Consider the following 27955-nt stretch of genomic DNA (forward strand, 5'->3'; position numbering starts at 1 on the left):
AGGCTTGGTCAACTTCGAAGAGGTATTTCTCGGGAATGGTAGCAAATATAAAAAAATCTGTTCAGTCATTTCTGTGCGGCTCAGTCAAAAGATTATTTGATCATATTTTGGACAAAATTGGACCAAATTTGTAGGAGGAGTCACGAAAAAAAGTGTTTTTCCATCACTTCAAAATGGTGGACAAACAAAATGATGGAAATTGATAAATGAGATATTGTCAGAATCGGCATACGCCAAGGAACGTAAGGACATAGAGGACAATTTGGACAATGTTTTGAAAAGTTATCAGCATTTATGCAAAAATCTGAAACACTATCTGAATGATCCCCACCTAATTTTGTGCCGATATGTCAAATCGTTTAAGAGATACTAAAATTTATAACACATTTCAAAATGGCGGACTCCTTTAACATACTTTCTCATTTGACATCTTTCTAGCCAGTCAATCTCAGCGGTCAGAACATTAAATGAATCATATACAGTATGTGCTTTCAACTCTCCTGTACGGCAGACTAATCCAGTATTTGCTGATGTCAGTCTTATTATCTCAATTAATTGCCCTATAAAAATCGAAATTGGGCACATCCTTAAAGCATCTGAAGCTTGGTCCTTCTCCAAAAAGCCACTTAATATTTTGTCTCAGACTGGACAGCAATAATCTTCGGATCATTTTAGGCTGTTTTCCAAGCATTGTTAATCGTTAATATAATTAATGATGGCAAGGTGCAATTACAGTAATGTGACAAGCTATAAAAAGACAGACAGATCACATTAGGAGCACAATTCATGACACAAATGGGATCATATGCACGTGAGAACCACATATCAAACTCTCCCAGCATGCATCATTCATGGTGATGAGATGATGGTAATGATGATGTTCGAGCCGCATTAAAAAAAGGCTGAGTCTTACCTCCGATACCTCCATTGCATATAGGAGGAGGGTAAGCTATGACTTTGATTGACAAACATAGTAATGGTAGAGTTAGCATTATTAGCATTGGATAGCACTGTCAAAAAGCTCACATGCATTTAATGTCTTCTCACACTTGAAATTGTTACCCTAAGTTATGTTTTTTAATTTTTCACAGTTCATAATTCACTAGGTTAGTAATTAATCAAGGGTAGTCAGGTTTTGATATTTGTATACATTTGTAAACACCGATTTAATGTTTTTATTTGAATATTTATGCATTTAAACATTTGTTTAAAAAATGTTGTTATTGTTAACTAAAACGAAAAGCTATTAAAATGTTTTTTGTTAACTGAAATAAAGCTGAAATAAAGTAAAATTACACAGCAAAAATAAGAAATGTTGCCTTGGCAACTAATGGAAATAAAATAAGTTTAAGTTACTAAAAAATATACTAAAACTAAAAGCTAAAAAACTAAAATTAAAATAAATGAATGCTCTATATTTTATATATATATATATATATATACAGTCCAAAAGTTTGGAACCACTAAGATTTTTAATGTTTTTAAAAGAAGTTTCGTCTGCTCACCAAGGCTACATTTATTTAATTAAAAATACAGTAAAAAACAGTAATATTGTGAAAATATTTTTACAATTTAAAATAACTGTGTACTATTTAAATATATTTGACAAAGTAATTTATTCCTTTGGTGCAAAGCTGAATTTTCAGCATCGTTACTCCAGTCTTCAGTGTCACATGATCCTTCAGAAATCATTCTGCTGATTTGCTGCTCAATAAACATTTATGATTATTTTCAATGTTGAAAACAGTTTTATACTTTTTTTTTCAGGATTCCTTGATGAATAGAAAGTAGAATTTTTTTTTTTTTTTTTTTTTTTGGAAAAGAAATTAAAGAAATGAATACTTTTATTCAGCAAGGATGCATTAAATGGCAGTAAAGACATTTATAATGTTACAAAAGATTAGATTTCAGATAAACACTGTTCTTTTGAACTTTCTATTCATCAAATAATCCTGAAAAAAGATATTGTACACAAATATTTTGTACAATTGTACACATTACATGTTTCTTGAGCAGCAGATCAGCATATTAGAATGATTTCTGAAGGATCATGTGACACTGAAGACTGGAGTAATGATGCTGAAAATTCAGCTTTGCCATCACAGGAATAAATTACTTTGTCAAATATATTTAAATAGAAAACAGTTATTTTAAATTGTAATAATATTTCACAATATTACTGTTTATACTGTATTTTTAATTAAATAAATGTAGCCGTAAACTTATTTTAAAAACATTAAAAATCTTAGTGGTTCCAAACTTTTGTATATAAACGTAAATGATATTCAAAACAAATACTAAACTAACACTGTCAAGTTCAATGTATCAAAACAGGTTGGCTTACCTGCAGCTAGGCTGTTGCTAACATTTTCCACTGCAAGGAAAAGAAAATAAGAAGAATCAATTTTATGGAGAGCACAAGCCTGTTTGAAAATCATATTAGCTACAGCTGATTTGGGGCCGATCCTTGACTGATTCAATTTCATGTTGTTTTTTCTCACATGCAGTCTGGCAAAAATATTTGAAGACTGTGATAAAATGACTGCGTTCTTTCTCATCCATCGCTCTTATTATGAAATGCCAGCTGAGCTCTTTTCAGCCTGAACATCAACAAAAGCTGACCACAGAGTTTCCCTCTCATTATTTTGCCAATTATACAGCCAGTAGAAGATAAAATGGTCTGTTACATAAAGTTACCAAGGAACATTTCATGCACTATTCTACTAATTAAAACATCTTCATGATATCTTCTATAAGAAGGATCATCTGCTTAAAAAAAAAAGAAGCATTTTTTGACAGAATTCAGATTGGGGGAAAAGTCAGCAAGTTTTGTGACCAATATATTTGCCATCTGATCAAGGACTTTTTGACAAATCACCCCAAGACTGTTAGACTGGACCCCCATCTGTCCTCCATCCTCACACTCGGCACGGGTGCCCCACAGGACTCTGTGCTGAGCCCCCTTCGTTATGCTCTCTACACTCATGACTGTGTCCTCACTCATCCCACAAACACCATTATTAAGTCTGCAGATGATGCAACTGTGGTCGGACTTATCTAAGTAGAAGATGAGACAGCTTATAGGGACGAAGTCCAAAGACTGGCAGTGTGGTGTTCAGACAATAGTCTCATACTGAACTCTTTAAAGGTGCCCTAGAACCAGTTTTTACAAGATGTAATATAAGTCTAAGGTGTCCCCTGAATGTGTCTGTGAAGTTTCAAAATACCCCATAGATTTTTTTTTTTTTTTTTTAACTGCCTATTTTGGGGCATCATTAACTATGCACAGATTCAGCGCGCGGCCCCTTTAAATCCCGTCGGATCATGTGAGTATAGTATTTATTTGGATGTTTACATTGATTCTGAATGAGTTTGATGGTGCTCCGTGGTTAAAGCTAACATTACACACTGTTGGAGAGATTTATAAAGAATGAAGTTGTGTTTATGAATTATACAGACTGCAAGTGTTTAATAATGAAAATAGAAACGGCTCTTGTCTCCGTGAATACAGTAATAAACGATGGTAACTTTAACCACATTTAACAGTACATTAGCAACATGTTAACGAAACATTTAGAAAGACAATTTACAAATATCACTAAAAATATCATGTAATCATGGATCATGTCAGTTATTATCGCTCCGTCTGCCATTTTTCACTATTGTCCTTGCTTGCTTACCTAGTCTGATGATTCAGCTGTGCACAGATCCGGACTTTAATACTGGCTGCCCTTGTGTAATGCCTTGAACATGGGCTGGCATTATGCAAATATTGGGGCGTACACCCCGACTGTTACGTAACAGTCAGTGTTATGTTGAGATTCGCCTGTTCTTCGGAGGTCTTTTAAACAAATGAGATTTATATAACAAGGAGGAAACAATGGTGTTCGAAACTCAATGTATGTCATTTCCATATACTGAACTCTTGCTATTCAACTATGCCAAGATAAATTCAATTTTTGATTCTAGGGCACCTTTAAAAACAAAAGAACTCATAATAAACTTCCAAAAGAGCAGTGCAGTCCCTGGGCCTTTATGCATTATGTGGAAATTGTCAGTTTTCAGTTTCCTGGGCAAATATATCTCTGCAGATTTCTGCTGGGCTACCAAAAACCTATGGAAGCTTGTTTCCACCTCTAAATAAAAAATAAAAAAAAGGTAATTGCGACTTTATCTCACAATTCTGACGTTTTTATCATAATTGCGAATTTACATCTCGCAATTCTGACTTCTTTTTTCAGAATTGAGAGATATAAACTCACAACTGCAAGTTATAAAGTCCAATTCTGAGGAAAAAAGACTGACTATAACTCCCAATTCTGACTTTATAACTCCCAATTGCGAGTTTATATCGCAATTCTGAGGGTAAAAAAAGAGTGCGAATTGTGAGATAAAAAGTCACAATTATACCTTGTTTACTTTTTATTCAGTGGTGGAAACAAGCTTCCATAAAAACCACACCAATAGTCAAGAAGGCAGAGCAGAGACTCCACTTCCTGAGAATCTCCAACCAAAATCAACTGCAAGTAAAACTGCTGGCATCCTTCCATTCTGTTCCAACGAGAGTGTGCTAACAAACTGCACCTCTTTGTGGTATGCCAGATACTCAGCAGCAGACAGGAGAGCCCTCCAGAGGGTCATCAGTACAGCCCAGAAGATCATCGGCTGCCCACTGCCCTCCCTGGAAGCCTTATTCAGCACTCGTTGTCTAAGTAGAACAGCTAACATACTGAAAAACCCATTTCACCCTGGAGATCATCTGTTTGTCCGGCTGCCCACTGGTAGGCACTTCAGGTCCACTGTATCACGGACAAACAGATTTAAGAACAGTTTCTACCCCAGAGCCATACTAGAAATTAATACTGTTACTCTGAACACTCAATTGCACTTTGAATGGATATATTTCAATTACACTAATTGTATATTAGGGCCACTGCAAGATAATGATGTGCAATATTTGTACATGCAAAAGTTGTTGTATTGTATTGTTATGTGTTATACTTATTGTGTCATGGTTATATCTATTGCTGTTGTGCTGTTATGGGTGAATGCATTGTAAGCTTTGCTAACAAATTTCATTTTTTATACATGATAATCAATGGGAATTTAATTGAATTATTAAAATTGAATAATGTATTGAATCAACTAAAGTCTCTATCATTCCCTTTCAGCTTATGAATATTTTGGGCGAATATAGGGCCCTGTTTACACCTGGTTTTAATATGTGTTTTGGTCGATCGGATCATAAGTGGACGACAGGGTCTAAAATGTTTTGAGCTTGTCCACTTTCAACCACTTCCAAAGTAGTCAAAAACGCATTTGACCGGATTGCTTTCGTAGTGTAAACACTCATGTGGTTGAATGGGTTCAAACAGCCTCAAAAGACCATCTCTCCGCCTACTGGCCTAATGCGTAAACATTATGGGATGTGCACTAGCCAGACTTTGTCGACCCAAGTTTGGTTTGAAGATGAAAAACGTACTAAACACAATGTTTTCGCACCATTCCTGATTTCTAACACACACTCATGCTGTTTTCCGTGGTCTTGCGGCTAAGAGAGCAGAAATTAAAGCTGAGGCTCTCCATATGTTTTTCGTCATCTCCAGTCATATTCATATGTAAATTTTGCAAGCTAATTTTGTCCATTAGTTCGAAAGATTGGAAAAAACACATTAATTTACCCGTCCATAGACCCTCCCCTTTCTTTCTGGTCTACTTGTGATCCAATAGACCACAACACATTTTAATACTGGGTGTAAACAGGGCCTAGATGTTTCAGAAACAACCACAGTGTAAGTAGACCACTTTAGGTAGAGTCTAAACTTATATGCGTCACATTGAGTCTTACTTGATCTTCTGTTGAGTTCATTCTCTCTGTAAAGACGATGGACCCGCTCCACCAGCTCCCATTTCTCACAGCAGCCTGAATAGTTGACGAAGTTGCGGGCGAGAATCTCTTTCAGCTGCCGCACTGTCAGGCTCTCAATGTCGTCCTCGCGGGACAGGTCCGAGAGGGAGGCACGTGCGCGTCTCTGCGTCGCTGGGCTCGCCTGCTCGGGACAGACGTCAACAGAGACGTGTGAAAGGACGGGTTATAGCATTTAACTGTAGCCCATAGTGATATTACACCAGACTGCTAATTTTTAAACTTGTAGATGTTCTTCTGAGGTATTTGCCAAACACTAAGCAGTTATTGGATGCCACTGAATTATTAATGTTAATGGATGCTGAGAGAATCGAGGGGTTTTAAAGTAACCCAATCGTCACCCAATCACTCAAGGCATGCTGATTTTGTCAGAAGTGAACACAGGGATGGTTTGTCTCACCTCGAGTATGTCGTCATGAGGCTCCAGGTTGAGGAGAGAAACTGATGCAGCATCTCCATGGTCCTGAAGATAAAACACAGAAATCAAGATCTTAGATCAGATTAAAACCGGTTGAAGTCAGAACGCGTGTTCTGTGTGGTGATCACACGGGTGCTGTGAGTTCAGATCCCATCATCTCTCCTCTTTAGTGTTTGTAGTTCATATAAAATCATATGCTAAATGAATAAATGTAATAAATGGTGGATTGGTAAAATCTGGTATATCTGACCACTTACTTGATCTTATATATTAAATCTTTTAATTTAAGTTTTAGAATATAAATTCAAGCCATATTTAAAACACAAACATGTTATACATAGCGAAAATAAACATAAAAAATATTATATATAATATACTATTGTTCAAAAGTTTGTACAGTCAAAAGTCAGTGAAAAATTTAAAAGAAAAATACAGTAAAAGCAGTAATGTTGTGAAATATCACAATTCAAAATAATTGTTTTCTATCTGAATATAGAATTGATCATTTTAAAATTTAATTCCTGGGATGCAAAGCTAAATTTTTTTAACATCATTACTCCAGTCTTCAGTGTCACATGATCCTTCAGAAATCATTCTAATATGCTGATTTGCTATTCAAGAGACATTTATTATTATTATTAATAATAATAGTTATTGTTATTTTTATTATTATTATCATCAATGTCCAAAACAGTTGTGTTGCTTAATATTTTTTTGGAAGACAGGATTTTTTCCCCCAGGATTTATTGATGAATAGAAAGTTCAAAGGACATCATTTGTAATATAATATAATATAATATAATATAATATAATATAATATAATATAATATAATATAATATAATATAATATAATATAATATAATATAATATAATATAATAAATATAATATAATATAATATAATATAATATAATAAATATAATATAATATAATATATAATATAATATAATATAATAAATATAATATAATATAATATAATATAATATAATAAATATAATATAATATAATATAATATAATATAATAAATATAATATAATATAATATAAATAATAAAAATTGAGATGCATTGCAAAAATACTCTTCAGATACATCACCATATATTATTCAAGTATATATTGTAAATAATAAATAAATATATATTATTTTGTACTAAAATTGCCTCATTAAGAATTACATTTAATTTAATTAATTTTACTGATTATAAATTGTAAAACACATCCTAAAGTAAATCATAAAAAAAATAACTATTCTATTGGTTTTGGAAAGATTTACCTTGCCAAATATGAGTAAAATGAGAAGAAGTCTTTCATGCAATTCTTGAGAACATTGCGCATTCATGTATTTTTAAGTTTCAAAATCCTTTTTTTTTCCCCACTTAAAAAAAGTGAGATTCACTTTAAATCTCCATAAAAACTACTCTGTTTAAGTGCATTTAAATTAAATCATCTACCATCACATTTTCACAATTAGCTTTCCTCAGTTCTGCAACTGCACATCAAATAACAACACATTACAGATTCAATCACTCATTCCCACTGATTGCAATATTTTCTTCCCTGTATCATTCACATAAGGACTGTGTGTGCAGACAGCGTTCGGATGGTTTGTTGGTCTCTCTCTTTTCCTATTTGCCGCATTCAGAACAATTAGCTAATGGCTCAGTGTCCGTCCTGTCTGCTGTCTTGCAGAAGAATGACTGTGTCTTTATGAGAGGGCTCAGCACATGGACCGAGATCTCACACACGGGCCACATACAGACATCGTGCAGCTTTGCTGGCTGGCTGCGTATTAATAATGAATGGGTCAGTCTGCCAACTCAGGCTCTAAAGTCACACTAGACCATCACAGTCTCTTCCTGAACACACAGACGCACTCTTTAAAACTTCAGGGTGAATTTACTTAGTTATCAAACTTAGTCATTTTCCTCTTAAAAAGCACTTTAATGGCTGTGCTGTTCAACTGTAAGTGTACTAAGTCATTCAGGAATTGTCGGACAACCTATTCCAACATTATGTAACACGCTCAGCATGTCACATCTAAATAAAAAGGAAAGGCTTAAACGTCACGGCTAGCCTGGTGGGGTACAGCTGTTTCAAGTATCCACGCGGTCACGTCGCATCAAAGCACGTCAGAGCGGATGAGTGTCTGCTAACTGAGGGTTGTAAGCAGCTTAATAACTACAGAGAACAGGAGTCAATAGATCGGTCTAAAAAAAAATTCAGATTGAGAAAAAATCCTTGCTTATGTAGTCAGAAAGTGATAGTGAATGACATAAAAACAAATTAAATGTGACTTAATGAAACAAAAATGTAAAAGATAATAATTGACAGTAATGTTAAAGCAATACATTAGAAAAAATGTTGGTTACTTAATGTGCAATTTTAGGTAAGATATTTTAAAGGTTGAAGATTGTAAATGTGTAAACACTGATCTGTTTTCAAAATATTTAGTTATAAAAAATATAAAATAAATATTGTAAATAATTATATGCATTAAAATGTTTTTTGAAAATGTTGTAAATTGCCACATTAGGTAATACATTTAATTTAATGAAAATATCTTATTGATTATAAATGCTGAACCACGTCTTATAGTAAATGAGAAAAATGTATCATATAAATTTGACTTGTTTGTTAAAAATGAGTAAAATGAAAAAAAAAGGTCTTTTTTCTTTCTGTTTGGTATTTTGTACTGCAAATATTGTTCTGTTCTCATGACAAACTGCTTGTGATTTTCCTTATTTTTAAGTTGCTTTGAATAAATCCATGTTCACACAGCAAGAGAATACGTTTGTCAGTCCTCTATTTGAATCCTTAAAGGATTAGTTCACTTCAGAATTAAAATTTGATGATTTACTCACCCCCATGTCATCCAAGATTTTTATATCTTTCCTTTTTTAGTCGAAAAGAAATTAAGGTTTTTGAGGAAAACATTCCAGGATTTTTCTCCATATAGAGGACTTCAACAGTTACCAATGGGTTGAAGGTCCAAATGTCAGTTTCAGTGAAGCTTCAAAGGGCTCTACACGATCCCAGACAAGGAATAAGGGTCTTGTCTAGCAAAACGATTGGTCATTTTCTTAAAAAAAAAAAAAAAATGTATACACTTTTTAACCACAAATACACTGCTCTGCGATGCGCCACGCATTACGTAATCACATTGGAAAGGCCACGTGTGACATAGGCGGAAGTACCGCGGTAGGGCGAAAACCTCCATCTCATTTTCTCCTCCATCTTCAAAATCATCCGGCATCATTGTTTTACCTTTTTTTGTAAAGTCCATTTAACTTAGTCTTTGCATGTTCACTTTGTGGACACTGGATTGGTACTTTTGCCTACGTCACACGTGATCTTTACTACGTGATTACGTCATGCGTGGTGCAGTGCAAGATGAGCATTTTGTGGTTAAAATGTGATTTTTTTTATTTTTTTTTTTAGAAAATGACAGATCGTTTCACTAGATAAGACACTTATTCTTCATCTGGGATCATGTAGAGCCCTTTGAAGCTGCACTGAAACTGCAATTTGGACCTTCAATACGTTGTAACTGTTTAAGTCCACCATATGTAGAAAAATCCTGGAATGTTTTCCTCAAAAACCTTGAAGAAAAAAAGACATGAACATCTTGGATGACATGGGGTGAGTAAATTGTTAGGAAATTTTAATTCTGAAGTGAACTAATGCTTTAATACGGTTTGCGTTCACACACAGTTCAGTTATTCACAGGAGTGACAACCGAATTCTATAACCAAACTCACACCTGTAAATTTTAGGACTCATAACCGAATTCTTGGAAAATCACACGGAACCGGACCCAACAACTAGTTGTGTCACGTTCTGTGCTGCACAAATGCATGGCTACCCTGTGTTACGGGTTTTCATGTGTGGTTTCAGTAACTTTCAGTGACGGAGATATGAGCTGTGTGTCATCTGAATGTTTTAGATCCAGTTACTGTTCTCCATCGGATATAAAAGCTGCTGTCGGTTAATGAAGATTTGATGGATGAACTCGAGCGCTTTGGACTCTTGTTGTGTCAAAAGTGATAAGGCTTTTCAGTTTTATGGATGTTACCATCTTTGATATTACTTTGGTCACTGTCGCTATGGTTACTGATAAGAGAATACAGGCTTGACTGCCATTGCACTTTCATACAGACAGTATTCAAAACGCTACTGTAAGTTGCTGTGTGAATGGGACTCACAACTTTAAGTAAATGCGGTTGTCAATCCAAAAAACTGACAGTGTGAACATAGCCTAAAAGTGTCTGCTAAATTAAAAGGAAATAAGAATATTAGCCACCGACTGAGGTTCTGGTGGTGCAATCATGCATGTGAAAACAGTGACTGAAAGAAAGCGCCTCACCTGATTGGTTGTCCCTGAGCTATCGCTGCGACTGAGAGCTTCTCCCTGAGATGCGGCTACGGACAGCACCGACTGCTGGGAGGAGGAGCGTGCTGTGGAAGCAGGCAGTGTGGAGAGAGCGCGCGGAAGTGATGGTAGACTGTCCGTGTCTGCTACCGCCTCCTCTTCTTCCTCCTCCTCCTCCTCCTCATCTTCCCCGATCTCCAGCTCGGCACCCAGATGGCAGAGCACCAGGTCCACCAGGTCCTCTTTCTCCCTGCATGTGTCCGTGTTGATGTTTCGCAGCGTGAGGTACTGCCGCAGGTCTTTAACGCGGAGTCGCATTAACCTGGGCCGCTGGAAGGCCGTGCCCCACAGCAGGTGGCAGGTGGCGCAGCGCCGCAGGTTTTCCTGCAGCACAGAACACAGCGAGCAGAAGCTCTTCTTGCAGTCCGAGCAAACGTGCTGTGAAGAGAGAGAGAGATGAATAAATAAAGCTACACTACGTAACTTTTTTTTGTTCAAAATTAACAAAATTGAATAATGAGAGAGTCCATCATAAGAGGGATGGGCATTTTCGAAACCAACCTTTCAAATATAGTGCTCTTAATAATTTCGTAAGAGCTTGCCTCACCACAAGGTTTTTAAAACTTTATAATGGTCCACAATCTTTAATAACATTTTTAATGTCTTAGGGCGGGTATTTTTGATCCCGGACGAGCCCCCATAAATTTTACGACTCCCGGAGCGGTCTAGGGGTACAGAGATCTAACATTTAAAAAAAAAATTGACATTAAAAAGAAATACATACAAACAATTTGCTAGACAAAGAATCACGAAACCGAATGAATATAGTGCAGCAAAGTAATTTATTAAGTGTGAGTACTCTGCTACATAAGGAAAGCTACAACAGTTGAGTGCATGAAGTTATTTGCATCATTCGGGTGTTTAAAGTACATTTTTTCTTTTTGGAATTTTCAGAGTGAACGCACTACTTGCACTATTTATACAACTAAAATAGTATAGAATAATGCATTTCGAAAATTTCAATATTTCACCCCCACTGCTTGCTGATCTCTGTGAACCCATGAACCAGTGTCTATATGTTTTTTACCTGATCTTTGATCAGTTTTATAAATCTGTAGTAGAGCTGCACTATTAATCTTTAAAGGTGCCCTAGAATCAAAAATTGAATTTATATTGGCATAGTTAAATAACAAGAGTTCAGTACATGGAAATGACATACGGTAAGTCTCAAACTCCATTGCTTCCTCCTTCTTATATAAATCTCATTTGTTTAAAAGACTTCCGGAAAACACGCGGATCTCAACATAACACCGACTGTTACGTAACAGTCGGGATCGTTAATATGTATGACCCCAATATTTGCATATGCCAGCCCATGTTCAAGGCATTACACAAGGAAAGGCAGTATTAATGTCTGGATCTGTGCACAGACAAGGTAAGCAAGCAAGAACAACAGAGAAAAATGGCAGATGGAGCGATAATAACTGACATGATCCATGATATCATGATATTTTTAGTGATATTTGTAAATTGTCTTTCTAAATGTTTTGTTAGCATGTTGCTAATGTACTGTTAAATGTGGTTAAAGTTACCATCGTTTATTACTGTATTCACAGAGACAAGAGCTGTCGCTATTTTCATTATTAAACACTTGCAGTCTGTATAATTCATAAACACAACTTCATTCTTTATAAATCTCTCCAACAATGTAGCATTAGCCGTTAGCCACGGAGCACAGCCTCAAACTCATACAGAATCAAACGTAAACGTCAAAATAAATACTTTACTCACATAATTCGAAGCATGCATGACGAACATCTTGTAAAGATCCATTTGAGGGTTATATTAGCTGTGTGAACTTTGTAAATTCACTGTATTATAATCGAGAGCTCGTGTGGCAGGGAGCACGCGATTTAAAGGGGCGGCGCTGCCAAAATCAGTGTATAGTTAATGATGCCCCAAAATAGGCAGTTAAAAAAATTTATTAAAAAAAATCTATGGGGTATTTTGAGCTGAAACTTCACAGACACATTCAGGGGACACCTTAGACTAATATTACATCTTGTGAAAAAGCATTCTTGGGCACCTTTAAAAGATCGCAATCTCGATTCAAACACCCATGCATTCTCATTCATAAATGACAACGATTCGCCTGTGTCTATTAAACCTTTTACAAAATTAACACCAGAATATTTGTGCTGCTGCTTAGCCAGAGAGAGCAGTTATTATGTATAGGTATGTATAAGTATGAAACAGTCTTTTCAACCACGCACACAGAATCGTTATATCTGTGTTACAAATATTCAAATTATCACAGAAGTACTGGGGGGAAAAAAGTTTATAGTTCAGATATAAACACTGATGTCTACGGAAACAATCAAAATAGAATAAATCACCTTTTGAATGTAAAATAACAATTGTGTTACATGAAACAAGTGAAGTATTTATGAGTGAGTCATTGAATCATTAATTCAAACAGTTAGTTGTAGTTTCTTAGTGATGTGATTATGGATCTCCAGGTAGTCACATATAACCGGGACAGGTCACGTGACAGGCGCATATAGCTGCACCTTCCAAGGAATGATTTTACTCTTACTGATGGATTTCCAGAGGAACGCATACGTTTCATCATTCGCCTATGCGTGTTTCCGTGCATCATATCCGTAAATAAAGGAATGGGATGTAACTCCCAAAACAATGATTCTCCGCAATTAACTTGTAATTTTATGCTTCAACCGTTACATAGTATAGCTTTAAAAAGCCAACTATTATGTTTGCATTAGACCAGTGAGTTAATTACGTCATGCTTTAGTTTTGAATGACACTGACAGAATACAGACACTAGCACCATTTCAACATCACTGCGGTGTGAACATCATTTTTCAAGACACTGTCTGACTCTCAGAAGCAGTTGTGGCATCTCTGTTGGCAAGCTCAGTGGTTCTTATCAAATGCCACCCTGCTGATGAATGAGCTGTTCAATCAAACCATTGCACTCTGGGTTAATGTCAGGTCTATCCATCAAGTCTGTGTGCTGATGTGAGCATCTGCAGATGTATCGCACTGTCTGGGCATCTGAGCGTCTGCAGACAGGTGTGAAAGTGCTGATAGGATTTCAAAAAACTGATGCTTTGTGGAAAAGTTAATGCTTGGATCTTTCATCACTTCTGATTTAGACATGGCAGATCAATGTTTCCTGCACTTCTCGTCAGGAGTAATACATACAGTATGTAGTCAACCAAAATGCCTATTAGCACCGAGTATACCGCTGTTGCTAGACCGCAGTGTTAAATACAATGCATCCACATGTGGCACTCATTCTTGAAATCATCACCAGTTGGTGCAAAGGGACGGTTTGCAACATTGCTTAGTAAGGCTGTAATTGTGACGTTTTTACTTGTAAATTAAGATGAAATAAATTACTGGTAATAATAACAGTAATAGTAGTATAATAGGCCTGTTATAACATATCATCTTGGCAAATTATTTATCATATAAATAATTCCAGCTATTTGACTAATGTTACAGTGAAATATTACAGTGACAGCAGTGCATGAAGTGTGCTTAGATTTTACTGTACATTGCTAGCCAGTAATTTAGATTATTACACAAGGTGTGAATTAGGCCATAACCCCAGGCATCCTACCTTTCGTCTGAACACAGAGAAGGCCAGTCCGCAGGCTTTGCATGCCAGGCCTGCGCTTCCTGAGGTGGTGCTGCTGGGTGGGTAGGTGGAGTAACCAGCACTTGGGGCGAAGCGGAACGGCCCGGCTCCGGCTCCAAAGCCTGGCTGCTGGGTGCGGACCGCCCCTGTGCCCATCACCTCATTAAGCAGCCCGCAACATGACGCCCACATAGAGGAGGCCCCCGCCTGGAGAACAACGACATGTTCAGATAAAGCAATGGCAAAAATGATCCTGTACTTCACCACAGAGGGCAGAATTTTGTGCCAAAATTCCACTTTGCAACACAGGAATAAATAACATTTTAAAATATACTAAAATATAAAAACAGTTATTTTAAATTGTAATTATATTTCACAATATTACTGTTTTTACTGATCAAATAAATGCAGCCTTGGTGAGTATAAGAGAATCTTTACAAAAACATTAAAAGAAAGAAAAAAAAAAAAAAATCAATAGTTTACTGATCTTCACGTTATGTAACTTGTACATCATAAACAACTAAATCCACTCAACACTCATAAACTCTGCAAGTGATCATCTGAAACAACTCAACACTTTGCAGTACTTAAGTGAAATCCTCAAGGAACATGATACAGTGTAAATGGCTGTTAGGGCAAGAAAAGGTCCGGCTAATTGTAGCAAGCATTTAGAGTGTTAAAACGGTGTTGGCAGAGCAAAATGACTGTACGAGCTAAACAGCTGAGATTAATGGATGTCTCTCAGGTTACAGCCAAATGCATGTGCAAACCAAACAATGCTTTCATAGTAATCATAAAAGTAGACATTACCAGGAGTATTCTTACTCTCCAAAGGTCTAATGATCTGGGGTTTTTAAGAGCTTTCATTTACTTAAAGGTGTAAATTTAGATCATGTTGGTTTCACTCTGCTGGATGTGTCATAATACCGCTGACATACGGTCTGGTTCACTTTGCAGATTTTTCTGGCCTACTTAGATAGAGAAAATGATGATCTGATTAAATGTAAAGCAACCAGAGTTATTTTTATTTGTTGTTTATCTGGAATAGATTGTACCACAATAATAATTTATTTCAATAAAGCAACTCCCTACTAAAGGTTGTACAGAAGCAATGAAAAACTAGGTTAAATGTTTTCTGCATGGCCCAAAAAAAAAAAAAAAGCACATATGCAACTCTGAAATATAGAGTTCTTATGGATATCTAATGTACTTGCTACTAAACCTGTTGGAAAAAAGGTGAGACACTGCAGATGTCTAGGGTAAAAAAATTAACTAATAGTTTTCACCATAGTTCCCCAGTGGATTGATTACAATAAGAATTGCAAACATTTTTTGTATTACAGGTTTTCTAAAATGTTATGTTTAAATATGCAAATGATGCATTATTTACTTTAAAAAATGCACTAATTTGCATAAAATTCTAGTACAAAAATCTGAACATTGGATGAAGTCAGGTTCAGAATACTTGTTTCATTTTTTTTTTTTTTTTGACATGTCAAAGGATTTTACAGAGAGGGTTTGGGGTATTTCTTTTTATCACTCCATAATTCAGAAAAAAAAAAAAAAAAAAAACATTCACAATTTTTTTTTAAATAAAATGTTGTATATAATCTCGCAAATTATATATGAACAAATCCCCCTGTAAAAACCTTCAGAATATAGATAGGAATAAAACTGTAAAGTTTGGTGTAAGTAAGATATAAGATATATGGCTTAGTGTAGGAGGAAAAAAACTAATTTTGATAAAAACAGCCTTTAAAAAAATATGTATTGTAATTGAAATCTATAGACACAAATGGATAATGTGTCAAAAAAATAAATGCTTATTGTTTTCTTACCACTAGTCTGAAAAAACATTTTATTAAAAGCTAAAAAGCTAAAAAGCCCAAAATCTCAAAATCGAAAATACAGCGTTTTAGCCTGTTGTGAAACTGTATTGTTGTTTCTTCTGTACTGAAATCAGAGTGAAATGGATTATTGAAAAAGAAAAAACGTAGGACGAGACTTGGTTCTACCCATCAGTTGTTGATTAGATGGAGGCAGACCTAAATGTGAACTCCAGTTTGATTGCAAAGAAAGAGGCGCTGTTTAAGTGAACACAACGATTGGAGAAGTCCACCACATGTTCAGACAGATATTTGAGTTATATTTTGATTGAGAATCAAAGGTCAAAATAATTTTTTAAAAGAAAAACAGAAAAAAAAAATAAACATATGCATGGATAAACTGTTCACTAGCCCAAGCTTGTTTCCGGGTCTTAGTTGGTCTCCCAGCCTGGAGGGTTTTGGAAACTTTTCAGCTGCTTAGGCTAAGAGAGCAGTTTAAACCAGCAAGCTATCCAAGGCAAATCCAGTGATTCTTTCATTCTCTGAAGCACTTGCTGTATCAACCTGGTACATTGTCTCCAGATGGACTGATTAAAAGGTACACTATGCAACTTTTGTCCCTCTAGCAGTAAAAAAAAAAAAAAACTGCATGCATTTTGTGGAAGAACATTGTTTTGGTTGTGCTTCGGCTTTGCGTGATTGTGAAGATGACTGTGGGTATCCTACTGCTCATAAAACATTCACTACTTGGCTTAAAAGGCAATAACCAGTTTAGATGGACAGGATCTCAAGCTGAATAGCTGAAGACATTACTTAATAGACACGGTACTTCCTCTAAAATAAATTACAGCACAGTACTACAACAACCAAAATGAAATGACCCTTCACAATAGATAATGCTTTACAATAAACTCTGTTAGAGAGCTACATATGGCAATTTATCTGTTCAATAAAATACCTTACTGTTGTTGAGTAATAAAAACACCATCTCCATGTTGCTTTTACATTTCAAATCCCTCAGTTCTCGCCACCTCCGACAAGCCAAGCCAAGCCAAGCCAATGTTGATTCTTGTTTTATTACGAGCTCTGTCTCATTCTCTTTTTGCCAGCAGACTCTCCTCTGTTCACCATTTGTTTAAATCGGGTGATTCCCCGGAGGTTCGAGATTAAGCTGCTCCATGTCAACCTTTCTTGCTTGTGGTTAAGACTAACCTGTGCCACTCCTACACTAAACACAGAGTAGCTGGAGCAACTTTTCTCTATTTACGGATATGAGGAGACATATGAGGGGCGAATTACATATGAGGGGCATATGAGGGGCGAATGAGGGGCAAGTATGCAATTTCCAGAGAAAAGCATCCCAACAGGTCTAAAATATTAACACTTATAAAATAATAGTGAATCAGGGTAAGAAAAAAAAACATGTTTTGGAAGAAGGATTGATGGTGTATTGACTCATTATTTAAATTTAGTTCATCTTGAACAAAAAAAGTTACATAGTGCACCTTTAATAAAAACTCTTAATCAGATTCGTGCTTGACCAGGGAGTGGACAGTAAAGCATAAGAACTCAAAATAAACATAAAATCCTTGTACAGGCAACAACATCCATTGTTTCTTTAATCAATAAACCCTCATTCATGCATTCAAATGCACAGCTTTCATCAGCGCCTGTGACCCAACATGGCGTGATGTCTCGTCTCAGAATAACACTCCGGAGGTGGGGTGGGGGTGAAAGAATGCATCTTCTGTTTAAGAGCAGGAGAATCAATGAGCTGAAATGAGCATACATGCATCCTATGGTGCACCGAGACAGAGAGAGATGGGCTGTCCTGTGTTTGACGCATCAGTGTTGGCTGAGCGGCTGGAATCTGTTGTTGCTCTTACACTGTGCAAAGCAGGATAAGCCAGGCGGAGCTCTCCGTTTGGCCCATGGCTTTTGTTGTTTATACTCTTATATAATGTAGGCCAACACTGCTGTGTCTGTAGCACACTACAATTAGATATTAGTGATGCTTTCTCTTATATAGAAAGACAACAGAACACAAAATAATAATAATTATATATATATATATATATATATATATATATATATATATATATAAACAAAACGTGAGTGCTACAGACATTACAGCAAAAGGCCCGGTAGATTTTTCAACACTTCTCTCAAATTGTTATGCTAATAATATAATTTGTTATGAAAAAAAAAAAACACATTAAATTAGAAAAATACAATATACATAAATACACTACCATTCAAAGGTTTGGGGTTGGTAAGATTTTTTTTTTATGTTTTTGAAAGAAGTCTCTTAAGCTCACCAAGACTGCATTTGTTGGACCAAAAACACATATTGTGAAATATTATTACAATAAAAAAAAATTTTTTAGTTTATAATGTAATTTTTTCCTGTGATGGCAAAGCTACATTTTCAGCATCACATGGTCCTTCAGAAATCATTCTAATATGCTGATTTGCTGCTCAAGAAATATTTCTTGTGCTGCTTAAGATTTATGTGGAAACCATGATTCATTTTGTCAGGACTCTTTTGATGAAGTTCAAAAGAACAGCATTTATTTTAAATAGATGTCTTTAGTAACATTAAATAAATGTCTTTACTGTCACTTTTGATCAATGTAATAAGACTTTGCTGAATAAAAGTATTAATATCTTAAAAAAAAAAAAAAAAAAAAACACACACAATAGACTGAACCCAAATGTTTGAATGGTAGTGTATGCAAAAAAAAAAATATATATATATATATTATATAATAAGCCTAAGCCAGTTCAAGAAGCACAATCCTTTATACTGAAGTCTGTTCTGGCAGGTCACTAATACTTCCTGTTGTTTATCATATTATTAATGATGTTGGCTGTTCATGAAGTGCACCCTGGGTTTGAGCGGAGTCCCTCTGGCAGTGCACTCAGTATGTGAACAGTATGGCAGTTAGCGTGATCTCCGTGTTGCGTAACATAAGGTCAGGGCATGAAGTCGCTGCTCGTGCTTCAGTCTGGCAGAGAGCCGGTGGCGCAGCTTCCCCCTGTCACTTCAATTAAAACCCCGTGAGCTCAGCGAGGTGCCCACGTCCATCACAAAACCACTGAGAGAAGAACACTGCAAGAGCTCGCATTTTTGTGTATTCATGCATTTGTTACTTACACATAGCAGAACTTTTTATAAAGCCTGTATGTATAGCACAATATGAAGTAATGTATGATTTTTAAACTTGCATTTTAGATTTCCATTAACTGTAAAATTTAATTATTATTATTATTATAATGTATTATAACTTACAAATAAATCTATGATATGATGCATGAATTATTTAGAAAACTTATTTATAAAATAAATAACAACATCAATTTATATTGAACAATATTATTGATTTGACTGCACTGACACTATTGGATTAGAACTGAACTGAGCTGGACGGTGACATCAAATGAACTGAACTCATTTAAAGGGGATCTATTATGCCCTTTTTCACAAGATGTAATATAAGTCTCTGGTGTCTCCAGAATGTGTCTGTGAGGTTTCAGCTCAAAATACCCCACAGATCATTTATTATAGCTTGTCAAATTTACCCCTATTTGAGTGTGAGCAAAAACACACAGTTTTCGTGTGTATCCCTTTAAATGCAAATGCTTTCCAAAAGGGGGCGGAGCTTTAACAGCTCGTGCTTAGGTTGCTCAACAACAACAAAGCTGGAAAATCTCACGCAGCCAAAATGAGGATTGTCAGTAACGGTGTTCACATTGTTCAAACCAGAGTCGACACTGATGGAGAGACTCAGGAAGAAGTTACAACTTTTAGAATGCAACTGGATGTTTCTGAATAGTTAGTAAAGTTAAATTTATGTAGTTGCTGTGGAGTTGATTCAACTCATCGACTGGCATGTGCCGTCATCTTTTGTGCAAAGCCCGTACAGACGCCCAAGATACATAGCGTACCTGTTTGCCAAACAGAGCCATACACACCAGGCTAACGTTTATGATTGCTATCAAATGCTGTGGTCTAATAATTTTTCCAAAATATCGCTCGGACAGAAATGCTTATTTTTTTAGCATTTGAGCTTACCAGAGTCAACTTGCAGGCTATCCAAGCTAACGAGACTCTAAATAGTGTTCAGTGCTCGTCTGCACAGCCAACGACAGAACAGTTAGCATGCTTTGCTCAAACTTTTGCCATGGCGTTAGAACCGGTACACCGTTTTTGCTTGCGAAAATAAAATGACGGCTCCGTGGGCGAAAACATGCAGATTAATGGGCGGTAATATTATAATAAGATCCCCTTCCTACATCACAAGTAGAGCGAAATATGAGTGGCTTGTTTTTTCACATGATTTGTAGAGAAAGCTTTATATAAATAAAAGTGAATTGACTTGACTTTCCATAAAAAGTAACTAAGTAACACAATTAGTTACTTTTTTAGGGAGTAACACAATACTGTAAAGCATTACTTTTAAAGGTGCCATCGAATTGAAAATTGAATTTACCTCGGCATAGTTGAATAACAAGAGTTCAGTACATGGAAATGACATACAGTGAGTCTCAAACTCCATTGTTTCCTTATGTAAATCTCATTTGTTTAAAAGACCTCTGAAGAACAGGCGAATCTCAACATAACACCGACTGTTACGTAACAGTCGGGATCATTAATATGTACGCCCCCAATATTTGCATATGCCAGCCCATGATCGAGGCATTACACAAGCCAGTAGTAATGTCTGGATCTGTGCACAGCTGAATCATTAGACTAGGTAAGCAAGCAAGGACAATAGCGAAAAATGGCAGATGGAGCAATAATAACGGACATGATCCATGATAACATGATATTTTTAGTGATGTTTGTAAATTGTCTTTCTAAATGTTTCGTTAGCATGTTGCTAATGTACTGTTAAATGTGGTTAAAGTTACCATCGTTTCTTACTGTATTCACGGAGACAAGAGCCGTCGCTATTTTCATTTTTAAACACTTGCAGTCTGTATAATTCATAAACACAACTTCATTCTTTATAAATCTCTCCAACAGTGTAGCATTAGCCGTTAGCCACGGAGCATAGCCTTAAACTCATTCAGAATCAAATGTAAACATCCAAATAAATATCATACTTACGCGATTAGACATGCTGCATGGCGATAAGAGTCGAGAGCTCGGGAGGGGGCGGAGAGCGCAAGCAATTATAGGGGCCACAGCCTGAATCGGCGCATTTCTAATTATGCCCCAAAATAGGCAGTTAAAAAAATTAATTAAAAAAATAATAATCTATGGGGAATTTTGAGCTGCAACTTCACAGACACATTCAGGGGACACCTTAGACTAATATTACATTTTGTAAAAAAACGTTCGATAGCACCTTTAAAAGTAACTTTCCCCAACACTAGTTCATTATATACAGGCTTCAAAGAGGAAGTTACATAAATGACTGACCAAGTAGAATCCCCACATCTACTTTCCAGTGTTTGTTTATATAACATAAGTGTGTGCACCCATTTTGTCCGTACATCTGACCCAGCATTGGTTCTAGTAGTTTCTGACAGGTTGACGGTCAGGAGGATTTCAGCAATACAGTCTCCTGCTTTTAGAGATCTGATGACCTATTCTCTCACATCAGAACAAGAGCGCACAGAGAGCTCTGTCTCCTTCAAGGAAAACAGAGCATTACAGTTCCCTTAAGTCACGATTCGCTGCACGGGGACTCATTTGAAAGCGAATCTTATGGTAAATGCTTATTTTTAATTGATGAGCATACTGGACTCCAGAGAGACCATGTGCATGCCGGCATCAACTGAATTCAGACTGATGTCTCCAGCGCTCATGATATAATACATGCAGAGACTTATAACTGCATTAAGCACTGGGAATAAGACAACTCGACAAGACTTGAGCCTGATGTTTCTTAAAAACAATGAATCAGCACTTCTGATTCACAATGGAATAAAGGAAAAGCAAATTCCTCGTCTCTCCTCTCACCTGCAGCGACAGTCTCTGTAAAGCTCAGGAAGAGCTACGGAGAAATGAAATCCCTCCCACTGACAGAGATGCATGACTTTTAATGACTTCTGAGTCTGACTAATGAGGATCGCATGAGAGTGCATAACTAATTACACCAGCAGATATGGGACTGAGCAGCTTTGAACATGTTGTTGGTTTAAAAAATGTTTCTTGAAGGAATAGTTCATCCAGAAACGAGTCAAGCCATAAACACTAAATACACTAAATATAGTTTAAAAGTAAATATTTTATAGTCCTGTCATGGTGTTTTTATCGTTTTTGGAGGTCAACAGAGCATATATTAACTCAAGTTTTATTTTAGTATCACTGTGATATTATAATACTTTAATATTTTGAATTTTTATATTATCCATTTTCATTTTAGTTTAAGTTTTGTACTTTTGTTGTTTTTCTCATTTTTTTCACTATTTTATTTATTAATGTCTATTTAGATTTATTCCTTTTTATTTTATTAATTTTAGTGAAACTAAATTAAAATGAGAAATGTTGAATCAAATTGCTATTTCCCTACCTTTAGAAAAACTAACTTGTGACTTATGCCGGAGGTCTAATGATTTCTGGCGTATTTGGTCCCCTCTCTGAAAATGTCTTTGTTTCTTGACTCTTGTTTATTTTGGAGCTATTACCCTTCACTTGATCCTTGAACTACCAGTTTATGGAAGATTGTATGATGGATGATTGTATAGGCCGGCATGAGACACCTGTACCACTGTTATTGTAAAACTAAGCAAAATAAAGAAAATAAAAAATAAAGAAATCTCATGGGGGAAAAAAAGAGAGAAATGCTGCTTTGGCAACTTGCTGAAATAAATAAGTTTTTTATATTTATTTTATTTTAATCAACATTTATATATTTCAAGTAACACATTTTCTTCATGGTTTTAATTTCCGTTTTAATTAACTATAATAATAACCCTGATTCACTATAAGCTTTCCTTGCTTGGAAAAGAGCTGTGTGAAGTTTCTTCAAAAAATTTCAGTATGAGGGTGAGAAAATAAGGACAGAATTCTCAATTTTTGGGTGAACTAACACATTCGAAGAAGTGTAGGAACCTTGCTGGGATCTAATAAGATGTCAGTAACAGTATTTAGACAACGATACAAAGATAAAAAAAATTTTTTATTAAATATAAATTTTGAAAAATCTTCATAATCATCAATAGATGTTTTTTTTTTTTTTTTTGCCAACATTATTACAAAATGACTGGCATATCCAATAATGATCTTCTGGTGGAGATATGCCGTTTCATTTCCACTGCTTTTTAATATGAAACAGATGAAGGTAGATTATCTCCATCTGAAATTTCTCCAGACTTTTGTTTAACTCTTTCTATGGTCCTAAAAATAATGACTTCAGCTATAGTGTGGACCAGATACCAAATAAAGTAGAATATGATTGAATGAACAGATTCATATTATTGCCTGATATGTACAGTATCAGGGTTCTAAACACCTCCAGAAATAATTACCACATTCATAAAAAAAAAAAAAAAACCTGATACTGTCTGATTTCCCACTCAAATTGTGCAAAAGCAATGTAGATATCCTCAGAAAAAGCTTTCTTTCAGAAGACAGTTTGTCCTTTGCTTCCCGGGAGATTCTGTGCTTTAAACGTGTCACTACACACAGTGTCATTACAGAAACCACAGGGAGAAAAAAGGCCAGACTGTGGTGCTCTTATGAATGAGAGGAATTATTCAGAATTATCTAACGTGTGATTAACCCTCTTATTATACCCACTCACGCTTTGTTTCATGGCTGCTCCCTGAAGAAGCGAGTTCAACACCAAGTCAAAAAACCGCCTCACACTTTGAATGAAAATGAGTATGTATTTGAAAGCATTTAGTCATTGTGTGCTGAACGCTGATAAAAATCTCATCACAGTCACCCGATCATTTCTCCCCTGCAAGTAACTCACATTATATCAGCAAATTCCCACTATTAAAACATTTAAAATACCACCACAATCATATTGTAACAAAACTTTATCACATCATAATCCATTATTCTGACATCATATGTCATAATTCAACTGTAATGTTTTAGAGAGGGAATCACTTCTGTATCACAGCCTTCCCTCATTTTTACTGTCTACTATTCTGACATCATAATCACTATGGCATTTTCAATTTTGAGTTTTAATAACTCATGAGAGGAATCGTCTCTGTCTGAGCAGATTTTCCAGTTATAAAATCTAGTCAATAATCACAATCAGAATCAGTCATTTTCATCTCCACACTTTTCCACTGTTCTGACATCAAAACCACTAATTCATTTGAGATGTTTATGTCCATTTATACCAGCCTGGCCAAACATTTTCATCACTATTCTAATGTCATATCTCATAATTCAAAACTTACATTTTACTCATTACTGTCTGGACCAGTTATAAATCACTTCTGTTCCTCATGACTGAGCAACTTTTCTCCATTCCTAACATCTCGTCAAATCACAACAATCATAATCACATGCACAATCATTTTTATCACAGCCTTCCCTCATTTTTAGTCTACTTTACTGACGTCATAATCACTATGGAATTTTTTCAATTTTGAGTTTCAATGAGAGGAATCGTCTCTGTCTGAGCAGATTTTCCAGTTATAAAAATCACAATCGGAATCAGTAATTTTCATCTTCAACATATTCCAAAATTCTAACATCATAACCACTATGTGATAGTTCATTTGAGATGTTTATGTCCATTTATACCAGCGTGGCCAAGCATTTTCATCACTATTCTGATGTCATATCTCATAATTCAAAACGTACATTTTACTCATTACTGTCTGGACTGATGATCCAATTATACCTGCTCAACCAGACATCACAAATAGAATCACAATTTTTTTCATCGCAATTCTAATGTCATAATCACTCTGCCAAAATTAAAAACTATTCTCATGTCATAATCACTATGTGCATAATTAAATCGAGACATTTTTAGTAGGAGAAACTATGTGAACTGCTGGTCCACTGATATTAACCTGATAGTTATCACAATCACTAATTTATAAGAGTAATTATAAAATAAAATACCACCACAATCATATAGTAACAAACCTTTTTATCAAATCTCACAATCTTAATCTATTGTTCTGACATTATATTTATCATGTCATAATTCAACTGTAATGTTTTAGATGGTGAATCTGTGCTCTGTCTGAGCACAAAAATCACAATCAGTCATTTTCCTCTTCACACTTTTCAACATATTCCACAATTCTGACATCATAACCACTAAGGTGAGATGTTTATGTCCATTTTCAAAATTGTTTATGTCCATTTTTTTAAATGTATGTACAAGGTACATTCATAAAACTAGCAATCATCACAACCAGAATCACATTCATTTTCATAACTATTCTGAGGTCATAATCACTACGTACATAATTAAATCAAGCCATTTTTAGTAGGAGAAACTATGTGAATTGCACTGATATTAGCCTGATAGTTATCACAATCACTATAATTTGTATAACTATCTGACGTCATAATCACTATACTATATTTAAACTGTGACCTTTTTAGTAGGAGAAATCACTTCTGTCCCTCATGACTGTCTGAACTACATGCTGCTTTATAAGAGTAATTATAAAATACCACCACAATCATATAGTAGCAAAACTTTTTATCAAATCTCTCAAACTTAATCCACTGTATTGAGTGACATTATATTTATCATGTCATAATTCAACTGTAATGTTTTAGATGGTGAATCACTTCTGTTCCTCATGACTGAGCAACTTTTCTGAACATCTCGTCAAATCACAACAATCATAATCACAAGCACAATCATTTTTATCACAGACTTCCCTCATTTTTAGTCTACTGACAGCGTAACCACTATGGCATTTTTCAATTTTGAGTTTCAATGAGAGGAATCGTCTCTGTCTGAGCAGATTTTCCAGTTACAAAAATGACAATCGGATGCCAGCCTGGCCAAACATTTTCATATATCATAATTCAAAACTGACATTTTTACTCATTACTGTCTGGACTGATGATCCAATTATAACTGCTCCACCAGACATCACAAATAGAATCACAATCATTTTCATCACAATTCTAATGTCATAATCACTCTGCCAAAATTAAAAAATGACAGTTTAGCAATGACTGCTGGTCAAATTATAACAGCTCAGCCAGAAACAGAATCACTATTCTGACTCTCTTCTGGGGAATCACTTATATCCCTCCCTTAAAATATATGTACAAGGAACATTCATAAAATTAGCAATCATCACATTCATTTTCATAACTATTCTGAGGTAATAATCACTACGTGCATAATTAAATCGAGCCATTTTTAGTAGGAGAAACTATGTGAATTGCACTGATATTAGCCTATTAGCTTATCACAATCACTAATCTGACGTCATATTCACTATACTATAATTAAATTGTGACCTTTTTAGTAGGAGAAATCACTTCTGTCCCTCATGACTGACTGTCTGAACTACATGCCGATTTATATGAATATCGTCAAAATAATTTCAATCACTATTCTGACGTCATAATTACAAGCACGTAATTACATCGCGACGTTTCAGCAGTGGAAAACACTTTTTGCTACATGCATTGATACATGCCTGCAATACTTGTATCGCTATCCTGACGTCATAATCACTGTTATAATTTAACTGTGACGTTTCAGAAGGGGACATCACTTCTGTCCCTTATGACTGTCTGAGCTCCTTGTCCATTCATATCAGCTCATCCAGTGACTGCTGGCAGAGACTATCCTCCAATCTCATTAGAGAAGTGCTACGATAAACTGGGTTATGATGGTCGCTGCTTGTACACTCTGTTCCAAGCAAATCAAGCTGCATCTGTCCTGATGTCTACAGATACCGATAGTATCGAATCTCTTGGTAAATGATAATAAATACAATGCAGCTGTCAGCCAAACAAACAAACACTCTTAATGCAAGAGCATGCAAAAGAAGGAAGAGCACGCGCATTGAGTCATTTGATGCATCCAATTGATGCAACTCTTAATAAGTCTGACTGTTGACATATCAAACGGACATTAATTATTTTGTTGCTTCCACGCAGACGACAAATCTCGTCGATGTCAATAAAAAATCTGACATTTATTTATTTTTACATACCTTCATTGCAACTTCCGTCCGTGAAAACTGTCGAATTCTAAAGTGATTTTCATCGCAAGGACGATCAGGAACACTCCATTACGTCTTCTCTTTCTATCATCCTTGTGTATGTGTAGAAAAGAGGATAACGTAATGGCAAAGCGCGGATCCGCCAATCCTGAAATAGCAAGGGCCGCTGGTATGTATAGCAGCCAATCGGCGTTGCGTTTGCCGGCGAGTGGGCGTGTCTTAGCGCCACGCATGTGTGCAGCAACGGTTTGATGCAGCGACACTAGTGCTCTCTCAACAGACCTAGTTTGGAAGCAGATGTGTAAAACGCTGATAATTACGTCCAGTTCTGATGTGCGCATTTCCCTGGACGTGCTAATTACATCCCCACTCTCAGTTTCATTAACAAGGAAACTGACTTAAAGGATTAGTTCACTTTCAAATTAAAATTTCCTGATCATTTACTCAACCTTATGTCATCCAAGATGTCCATGTCATTCTCTCTTCAGTCGTAAAGAAATTAAGGTTTTTGATGAAAACATTCCAGGATTTTTCTCCATATAGTGGACTCCAAATGGTTTTATGGTAAAAATTACAGTTTAATTGCAGCTTCAAATTGTTCTACACAATCCCAGACGAGGAA

The 27955-nt window shown here is 35.7% G+C and overlaps 1 protein-coding gene across 2 annotated transcripts in view; it reads right to left on the bottom strand.

The window, feature by feature from the left end:
* Nucleotides 1–27426, bottom strand: part of rnf34b (ring finger protein 34b) — a 29209-nt gene extending 1783 nt beyond the window's left edge. The window contains exons 1-6 of one of the 2 annotated variants that reach the window (XM_067399084.1): nucleotides 27325–27426; nucleotides 14357–14581; nucleotides 10705–11148; nucleotides 6327–6389; nucleotides 5849–6050; nucleotides 2345–2374 (exon numbers count right to left, since the gene is read on the bottom strand). In XM_067399084.1, coding sequence (XP_067255185.1) covers nucleotides 2345–2374; nucleotides 5849–6050; nucleotides 6327–6389; nucleotides 10705–11148; nucleotides 14357–14581; nucleotides 27325–27330 — 970 coding nt within the window. In that variant the 5' untranslated portion in view covers nucleotides 27331–27426. The remainder of the gene's footprint in view (nucleotides 1–2344; nucleotides 2375–5848; nucleotides 6051–6326; nucleotides 6390–10704; nucleotides 11149–14356; nucleotides 14582–27324) is intronic. The other variant, XM_067399085.1, reaches the window with a different exon arrangement.
* Between the last annotated feature and the right edge of the window lie 529 nt (nucleotides 27427–27955).

The sequence above is a fragment of the Chanodichthys erythropterus genome, chromosome 10 (genome assembly GCF_024489055.1).
Source record: "Chanodichthys erythropterus isolate Z2021 chromosome 10, ASM2448905v1, whole genome shotgun sequence".
In the NCBI taxonomy this organism is placed as follows: Eukaryota; Metazoa; Chordata; class Actinopteri; order Cypriniformes; family Xenocyprididae; genus Chanodichthys; species Chanodichthys erythropterus.